The sequence below is a fragment of the Sinocyclocheilus anshuiensis genome, unplaced genomic scaffold, assembly GCF_001515605.1.
Source record: "Sinocyclocheilus anshuiensis isolate Anshui unplaced genomic scaffold, SAMN03320099.WGS_v1.1 scaffold1993, whole genome shotgun sequence".
In the NCBI taxonomy this organism is placed as follows: Eukaryota; Metazoa; Chordata; class Actinopteri; order Cypriniformes; family Cyprinidae; genus Sinocyclocheilus; species Sinocyclocheilus anshuiensis.
The window spans coordinates 223,972-234,158 of record NW_015540847.1 but is presented as its reverse complement, the minus strand read 5'-3'; the positions used below and the strand labels follow the sequence as shown (position 1 = coordinate 234,158).

The 10,187-nt window shown below is 42.3% G+C and overlaps 1 protein-coding gene across 3 annotated transcripts in view; it reads right to left on the bottom strand.

The window, feature by feature from the left end:
* The window catches only part of cntn1a (contactin 1a), an 88,625-nt gene that overhangs the window by 34,286 nt on the left and 44,152 nt on the right, over nucleotides 1–10,187 (bottom strand). For all 3 annotated transcript variants that reach the window (XM_016485001.1, XM_016485000.1, XM_016485002.1), the window contains exons 4-5: nucleotides 1,867–1,993; nucleotides 481–656 (exon numbers count right to left, since the gene is read on the bottom strand). In XM_016485001.1, the coding sequence (XP_016340487.1) occupies nucleotides 481–656; nucleotides 1,867–1,993 (303 nt within the window). The remainder of the gene's footprint in view (nucleotides 1–480; nucleotides 657–1,866; nucleotides 1,994–10,187) is intronic.

The window sequence follows — 10,187 nt, the reverse complement described above, 5'->3', positions numbered from 1 at the left end:
ATACATATATATATATATATATATATATATATATATATATATATATTAAAGCGACAGTAACACTTCATTTCGATAGTTCACTTTCTCCATGTCAGCTAACTCTCATCATCAGTATCAGTGACTGTCTGATTAATATCTGATAACACTTGATTTTGATGGACATTCTACTGACCATAATGTGACTACATGTCAACTTATTCGACTAACCCTAAACCTAACAGTCTAGTAATACTCTAATGAGAGTGAGTTGACATGTAGTTGCACTGGTATTTAGCAGAGTGTCTGAAGTGTGAGCATGTGAACTGTGTGTTTTAGTGTCCGGTGTGTGTGTGACCTGTTCGAGGCCGGCGGGTTCGCTCGTGTTCTGCTGTGTGTCTGTGTGTGAGAGTGTGTGTGTGTGTGTGAGAGAGAGTGTTTGTGTGTAAGTCAACAGGCCGTTCAGGGCAGCTTTAATAGAGCTCTTCTGTAAGAGTGACTCACATCCGAACTGAACAGAGGCTTTCTGACTGACGAGCGTCCCAAACTCATTGCTGGCCAGACACGAGTAGTTCCCAGCATGCTTGCTCTTGTCGGGGAAGCTGATGACGAGGTTTCCTCCCATCAGACTGTAGTGATCGTCATTTCCAATAACGACTTCTGTGTTGTTCAGCCTCCACCTGAGAACAAACACACACACACACACACACCATCAGAACTGATGCAAAATGCCTTTACTGAGACTGATTTATCAGATTATTGCTGATACATTTATTACAGAAGTTCTACAATGAATGAATCTAAATAAATCTAATGGTCAATGATAAAGAAGATTTAGAGGAATTATGATGTGGAACCAAATTAAGCCAAATTACAGCAGCAAATTCTTTTAGACTGAAGTGCCACAAAAATAGACATGATACCGTGATAATATCACTTAATGGACACTGAACACATCATTCCTTGAAATACTTTGGAAGTAACATATGACAGGGTTATTATAGCTAAAAGTAAAAGCATTTTTTTTTAAATTATTTGAAAAAAAAAAAGAACGAAAAAACATTAACTGAAAAAAATATTTAATATAAAAAAATTATTTCATTTCAGCTAATTAACAAGATAACATGCCCCTTTTTCATTAGGCATATTAGACATATTAAATTAATATAAAATGCAAATGGAAAATATAAAAAATAAAAACTTAATTTAATTCACCTGTAATTTTAAAGTCTAATTTTTTTATGTGAATTATGAACTACAGCACTGTCACAGAACTATTTTCAGTGATGGAGTGAATAATAAAGAAGATAATTGGACTATTATTGTTGAACTTAGATTATTTATTGGATCATCATTTATCATCTTAACCCTATAAAAAGTCATATCCATCTATAATGTTTGAATATTGTAAACCTTCAGTAGTACGGTATATAAATGTAGCATGGTATATAATGTCCAAAAATATATATACCATACTACATATATATATATATATATATATATATATATATATATATATATTAAAGCGACAGTAACACTTCATTTCGATAGTTCACTTTCTCCATGTCAGCTAACTCTCATCATCAGTATCAGTGACTGTCTGATTAATATCTGATAACACTTGATTTTGATGGACATTCTACTGACCATAATGTGGTCAACTTACAACTTATTCGACTAACCCTAAACCTAACAGTCTAGTAATACTCTAATGAGAGTGAGTTGGTTGCACTGGTGACTACATGTCAACTTATTCGACTAACCCTAAACCTAACAGTCTAGTAATACTCTAATGAGAGTGAGTTGACATGTAGTTGCACTGGTATTTAGCAGAGTGTCTGAAGTGTGAGCATGTGAACTGTGTGTTTTAGTGTCCGGTGTGTGTGTGACCTGTTCGAGGCCGGCGGGTTCGCTCGTGTTCTGCAGCTCATGATGATCTTGTCCTCAGGAGACTCTTCAGGGTAAATGGTGTCGAAGGGCTGCTCCTCAAACACGGGCCCAAAACCAGACGACTCGTCTGAGACAGAAAGAGAGAAAAACACACAATTCAATACAGCACAGAGCAGCGTTTACATTAGAAACATAAGAAAACTGAGTTTATACTGATGAACACTAGTTTTTTTCATTGTGACATTATTCGTTTAATGCCAGTGGTCAGAATGGGCTGCCTTTACTTTCCTAATGCTGCTCTTATTATGCATAATTCATCTTCATAATGTTTCAGTCTTACTCTCTCTGTCTCCGAAATGAAACTTCTGATGGTATCGATGGATGGACAGCAATATGAACTAATGTTAGCAATCCAATCCACTCTTCATGTTCCAGTCAATTTTGTCAAATTTTAGTATTAAGTGATTTTTTTATGTTTATAATGATGTAATTTTTCTAATGTATTTGTTCATGTGGACAAAAAAATATTTAAAATTACAAAAAACAACAAAATGACAAAAAATTTAACTAAAATTAAAATGGAAACAACATATTACTGTTATTTTGTCCACATGAACAAATACATTAGAAAAATTACATCATTATAAACATAAAAAAATCACTTAATACAAATTTGACAAAATTGACTGGAACATGAAGAGTGGATTGGATTGCTAAGATTAGTTCATATTGCTGTCCATCCATCGATACCATCAGAAGTTTCATTTCGGAGACAGAGAGAGTAAGACTGAAACATTATGAAGATGAATTATGCATAATAAGAGCAGCACTAGGAAAGTAAAGGCAGTCCATTCTGATGCTCCATTAGTGCATGCTGGGATATCAGTCATCAGAGACGGACGCGGTGCGATTAAAGCCGATAACTCATGAACAGCAGCGCTTCATCACCGACCATCACAGCAAACCTCCTGAAGATCTCAGCACTTTCTCCTACAGACACGGAGAGCAGGAGATGCTCCTCCTGAGAAAGAGACCTCAGATCTCAAGATCATAAAATCTGGACAATGACTAGTGACTCATTTGGGTCTGTTTTTAGTTTTAGGAGAAACATCTGAGCTCTGAATGAGAAACTCTGAGCACTGAATGCTTTACTGGAGTCTCCATGGAGCTCCATCATGATCAGAATGTCTCCTCCTATCAGCTTCAGACTGAGACTGAGATGATCTGAACATCTCAAGCATGTCTCTGAAGGCCATCAGGATGACTGGATGTGATGTCACAGGAAGTACGGGCTCGCATCTGATCACTGTCTGATCCTGCACTCACAGCCAGAGAAAATCCCATCCTCAGTGATGGAGAAACACAAACCCTGCAGAAATACTGCATACATCAGAATTCAGTTGTGTGGAGACTTAGTCCAACATTGCTGTCAACTACACTGAAACAACGACAAACAAACAGATGAATAATTCCACTCTGATGAGGACAAATCAAAAGAGTTTAACTGCAATTCATGCAAAACACCATGGAAGTTATAGTTTCCACCACAGAATTAAAAAGAAAAGTCAAGTTTTATTTTTATTTTATTTTAACCTTTTTTCTTGTAATTCTGAGTTTACATACCACAATTCTTTGTTTGTTTCTGCCATGGAATAAAAAAGTGATTTATCTCACAATTCAGACTTTTTTCCTCAGAATTGCAAAAAAAAAAGTGAGATATAAACTCAAAATTGCAAGAAAAAAAAACTTTAAAAATTACGTTTAAAAAACATAGCAGAAACCAATAAAATACAGTTTTTTAGTCAATAAAAAATAACTATGACAAGTACCATATTTTCTTGAAAAAATCTATCATTGTTGAGGGGAAAAAACACAGGTAAGTTGCATCGGTATATAAGTCATTTTATTATTGCATTCAGAAATAATGTAAAATACGGGTAAATAAAATGAAACTTACTTGGTTACTAACGTAACCTTGGTTCCTTGAGATACGGGAACGAGTACTATGTTGCTAAGACACTATGGGAAAAAGTCAATTTTCTCCGATGACTGAAGCCTTTTTTAATAATGAAGTGTAACTGCATGGCCATTGGTTCGTGCAGTAAATTAAAAATGAACCAATGGCTCGGCAGCGGAGCTGCACGAGCCTATGGCAGTGAAACCCGCCAGAATGGGTGGGGTCATCTGGCTATATAAGCGGGCATTTCGCCATATGGTCCTCAGGTTACTTCGACTGAAGCGACGACACTGAGTCGTGCAGCTACATAGCACGGCTAGTTACGCAGTACTCATTCCCGTATCTCAGGGAACCGAGGTTACGTTAGTAACCGAGTATGTCCCCTATCAATACTTCACTCGTACTGCATCACTAAGACACTATGGGGAACCAGAACAATCCAGCTGTGCTATGCTAGAGGAACGACCAATATTTGAACTCCAATTAAGCACTGAGGGGCTCAGAGGGGCCAAGTATTCAGCAGCGTAAGCCCTGCAGGGGGCAAGAGGGCCAAACTCCTCGAGGTCAGCACAGCCTTGAGTAATTGTTCCAGAGAAGGCTCTGTACAGCCTCTCCACTTAGGAAGGGCCAAGAGAGTACATAATAAGCAAGCCTAAGAACTGGTTCTGCCCTTGGCAGGAGCATGCCCTCTTATGCAGAAAGGACCCGGGCCTGTAAGGCCGGGACATCCAGATTATAGAACCTGGCAAAGGTGGACGGCAATGCCCAGCCGGCCACCGCACAGATTTCTGCGATGGACACACCACTAGACCAAGCCCAGGACGAGGCTATGCCTCTAGTGGAGTGGGCTCTTACTCCTATGGGGCATTGCAGGCCCAAAGAGGAGTATGCTAGCGTAATAGCGTCTACTATCCATCTGGATAGTCTCTGCTTCGTGACCGGAAGCCCTTTGGCACGGCCACTGAAGCCTACAAAGAGTTGTTTCGACTGCCTAAATGGGGCGGAACGCTCAATGTAAAATCTCAGAGCCCTGACAGGACAGAGAAATTTTAACTCTTGGTCATCCTCCGAGGGAGTAAGCGTCGATAGAGTTATAACCTGTGCTCTAAATGGAGTGGAGAGCACTTTAGGTATATATCCATGCCTTGGCTTCAGGACGACCTTGGAATCGCTGGGCCCAAACTCAAGGCAGGCAGGGCTTACAGAGAGCGTCTGCAAGTCTCCCACTTACTTGAACGATGCTAAAGCTAGCAACAGGGCGTTCTTCAGCGACAGCAACCGAAGGTTGGTCGATAGTAGCGGTTCGAAGGGGGGGCTCCTGAGAGGCATCCGAACCGTGGGCAGATCCCATGAAGAGACAGTAAGGGGGTGAGGCGGATTCAGCCTTCTAGACCATTTCAGAAAGCGAACAACCAGGTTGTTCCTGCCCACCGACTGGCTGGTTATAGGAGCTTGAGAAGCTGCTACGTAGACCTTGAGTGTGGAAGTGGAATATTCCTTTTCCAACAACTCTTGGAGGAAGGACAATATCACTGATATGTCACAAGAAGTTGGATCTTTGCCGCGGGTGTTGCACCATGCGGAGAAAACCGACCATTTAAGGGCATAGAGGCACCTCGTAGATGGGGCTCTAGCCTGTGAAATAGTGTTCAGAACGCTCTTGGGAAGGTATGTAGGCTCTCATCGAGAGGCTAAAAATGCAGAGCCCACAGCTCAGGCTCGCCTGAGAGAGGAGGTCCTGTCTCAGGAGAATGGGCCATGGGGCAGCTGTGAGTAGCTGCGACAGCTCAGAGAGCCATATCTGGTTATTCCAGAGTGGGACTACCAGGAGAACTGTGTGTTTGTGTTCCCTGATTCACCTGATTACCTGAGGGACCAGGGCGATTGGGGGAAAAGCGTATAAGAGGAGGTTGGGCCAGTCGTGGGCCAACACATTCTTGTCTTTCGAAAAATAAGTTGGGCAGTGAAAGTTGTCTTTTGAGGCGAAGAGATCCACTCCTCTGAGGGGACATTGCTCCAAGACAGCATGTCTGCTCCTTGGTTCAGAATGCCCGGAACATGCATTGCTCTCAGTGAACGCAAGTTGAGGTGTGCCCATTCCAAGAGGCGCTCTGCTAGGGAGAAGAGACACCTTGAAGTGAGCCCGCCCTGGCGATTTATGTAGGACACCACTGTCATGCTGTCTGAGCAGACTAGAACGTGGTGTACCCTTAGATCTGGTAGGAAGGTTTGAAGGGCTTGACACACTGCCAGCATTTCCAGGCAGTTGATGTGTAACTGGTTTTCCTCCTCTGACCAGGGGCCAAAAGCCGGATTGCCCTCGCACAGAACTCCCTAACCTGTGTTGGAAGCATCTGTCGAGATAACCTTCCTTCAGCAGACCATACCCAGATCTACGCCCCGCTTCAGCCACTGGGGGCTTTTCCAAGGTACCAGAGCTGCCACGCATGCCTGGTCTACCTTGATACGAAGGCGTCCATGACGCCAAGCTAGGGGTGGAACCTTTGGTTTCAGCCAGTACTGTAGCGGCCTCATGCAAAGAAGGCCCAACTGTAGCACCGGACATGCGGAGGCCATACGGCCCAGCATTTTTTTAAATACTTTGACAGGGCGAGAGGCTCCAACTTTGAAGGAAGCCACGAGCTGCTGTATGGCCGGTGCGCATTCTGGCGCGACCACCGCCCTCATTTGGGCCAAGTTGAAAACCGCTGCCAAAAACGAGATCCATTTGCTGGGGAACAGAGAGCTCTTGGCAAAATTGACCCTGAGTCCCAGGCATTCTAAGTGGCTGAGGAGGAGGGATCTGTGGGATAGTAGCTCATCCTCCGACTGGGCTAAAACAAGTTCAACAATTCAGAATGCGAATTCCCTTCTGCCTCAGAGGGGAAAGAGCCGCATCCATGCACTTCGTAAACATGTGAGGAGCTAGGGACAGCCTGAAGGGAAGGATAAGCCACTCGAATCTCAAGAATCGTCGGTGACGGGGGGCTATCTGGATGTGAAAGTAGGCATCTTTCAGACCAGAGAAAAGAAGCAGTCCCCTGGGCATATTTGCGAGAGGATCTGTTTCAGTGTAGTCATCCTGAACGGCCGTTTCATGAGGGCTCGATTCAGGTGCCTGAGGTCGAGGATGGGCCACAGTCTGCCATCCTTTTTGGGGACCAGGAAGTAATGGCTGTAGAAGCCTGACTCGCTCTGAGCTGGGGGAACCATTTCTATGGCTCCTTTTGCCAGCAAATTCATCACCTCGGAGCGCAGGACGTGTGCGTCCTTGCTCTGCACCAGTGTGGGAACCACGCCGCTGAAACGTGGGGGTCTTCGAGCGAATTGAAGTGAGTAACCTCGTCTTATTATCCCAAAACCCAGTCTGGCATGCAGGCGGACTGAGTAGGGGGCGCGTCACGATCTTTTGAGCTTGTCGTGGACCTCCGGAAAAAAAACGGAGAGGCTCGCTGACGAGGGGCTTGAAGGCGTCCCGGCAGGAACCATTCGTCCAGGCGGCTGCAAGTGGGCTCTTCTGGGGAAGACCACTCAAATACCAGCTCTTCGACCGCTTTCGAGAGGACACAGAATAATTCAGCATCCATCCCGGCTTTTGCGTCGCTGGGTTCGGACGATGGCAAGGGGGCGGGGTCTTTAACTGAGCCCGACAGCTCCTCTGCATCCGAGGCTGTCATGCTGTCATCGAGCCTTTCATCGTCACTTCCACCGAATGAGTTCAGGTCGCTCGCGCTGAGTGAAGAGGATGGGGGAAGCCTCTCTGTGTGGAGAGAGCGAGGCACGTGGGATCTGAGCCGGCGTGAGCTCACTCGCCTCCATGTGCTGAGATCCTCTGCCCCACTGTTTTTTCCTTGCAGGTCCCAGGAACGCGAGGGGTGGAGTCGCTCTCTGAAAAGAGAGCTTTCCGCGAGCGCAGAGTGGCGAGACTCATGCTCTCGCAGGGAGAACAGTTTGTCTCCATGAGGGCAGCTTCCGCGTGGGATTTCCCCAAGCAGGAAGCACACTCACTGTGGCTGTCATCAGCATGCAGGGGAGACCTGCACACGCTGCAATAACAGCACAGCATTTGCAGCAACGCCACAAAATTTGCTCTTTAGAAATATGCCCTTTTATGTATGCTCGCCGGATGGCGGCAGGGGAAAAACCGTGACCACTGCTGCTGCGACGCTGAAGGCGACGAGAGAAGTGGCGAAGAAATCTGAAGATCCTATGGTGAAAATGCCCGCTTATATAGCCAGATGACACCGCCCATTCTGGCGGGCTATACTGCCATAGGCTCATGCAGCTCCGCTGCCGAGCCATTGGTTCGTTTTTAATTTACTGCACAACCCAATGGCCGTGCAGTTACACTGCGTTATTAAAAAAAGGCTTCAGTCATTGGAGAAAAAGGACTTTTTCCCATAGCGTCTTAGCGACGCAGTACGAGTGAAGTATCGATAGGGAACTAACATTATAACACTATAAACAAGTATTTTAGTTCCTCTCACTGCACGACAAATCAATTCATTGTAACCATATTCAGAACAGAACAGGAATGGAAAACATAAGCATAAAACAAACATGAATTATAGTAGCATTCATTATAAATTATATTTATTATGAACACCAAGCCTTAATGAATTCATTTAAAGTGAAACTGTACATTGCGTACCTTATTCAGCACGAATCTAAATGTGTGTTGATGTTCTTGACATTAATTGTAATATATAATATCAGTCTCCACATATTTCAGATGATAAAAATGACTTGGATTCCTGAAGTTAGAGTAAATGAGTGATGAGGAAACTGGCGGAGGCTGATTGAGTGGAAATGAATGAAACTCATCTGAATCTGCTGACATCTCATCTGTGTCTGATCAGATATTAATTATTCATGAGCAGTAGCGCTGCTTCACTTCACTTATAATTTGATGTTGTTAACTCGTCCACGGCTCTGTTACTGTTTGCTAATGATCATAGAGAACATCCCGAAACCACCCAATCAAACCACAAACACAGTGACGTGAGTTAACTCATCAAAACAAGAAAAATCACATTTGTCTATTTAAAGAAAACCGAAGCATATTTTTATGACCATTTGTAGTTTTTTCATTGTGACATTATTTTTCACATCCCCCAATTCGCATTAATGTGCTGCATTTTAATTTTTTATTAAAATCAGCATAGGTTAAAGGGAATAAATCTAATTATATCATGATGAGGGGCTTTGCATTACTGAACTCAAAATAAAGGAGATAAGTTAAAATAATACAGAAATTAAAATTAATTTTCTTCAAGCGTATCACTTTTTTCTTATATTATCATTAACTAAAACTAATTAAACCATAAAACTAAAACCACAAAAAGCATTACCTGAAATAAAATAAATATTAACTGAAGCATAAAATATAAATAAAAAAATGTACTTATTTTATTTCAGCTAGTTGCAAAAGCAACATTTCTCATTTTCATTTAGTTTACCTTGATGTACTAAAATAAAAAAATTAACTAAATAAATTAAAAACTAAAACTATAAAATCTGTATAAACTGTATAAAATGTATAAAAACTATACAGACATATTTCAAACAAAAATTTAACTAGAATAGAATAACTAGAATAGACTAAAATAAAATAAAAAATAGAATAACTAATAATTAAACTAATAAAAATGACAAAAATACAACAAATTGCTAAAACTTTAACTAAAATAAACATGTAAACAGAAGATATAAAAATAAAATCAAAATATACATAAAATATTATCATAATGATAGCAAAATAACACTGACTAAGTGAGATTCTGATGAATGCAATAATCAAGCCTGACTAAATATCATCATAATCCAACACAAACGCTGCATTTATGCTGATGTTTCATATTAATACAGTGTTGGAGTGACCCTGCGACCTACACTTGACCCTTTGACCCAGTTTCTGCGGCGACCTGCAGCTCTTTCAGTGTCCAGCAGTGGCGGCTCGTTGGGGGAGGCAGGGGAGGCACAGCTTCCCCATAATTTTGAGGTGAAAATGGGAGGAGGACGATTTAATGTTAATAAAATTCACAATTCATTTCAGTTCATGTCTCAGAATGTGTATTTTTTTGTTTGTAATTTCAGTTGTAATATCATAACGTGAAAGCGCCGCTTTTCTATCGCGAATGTGCCGAATCTGCTGATGTAATTACAACCGCTAGGTGATAGAGAAGGGGAGGGGGAGGCCGAGCGAGCGCTGAGCTCTCGTGCCTCCGTTGGTAAAAAAAATTAGCCAATCAGCATCGAGTGTTCACTTTCAGCGCTGAGGAGTGTTGAGAAAAGAACCCTTGCCGGGGAGGCTAGCCTCCTTCTGATATCAACCAATCATCAAAGAGACGTAAATTACGTGATA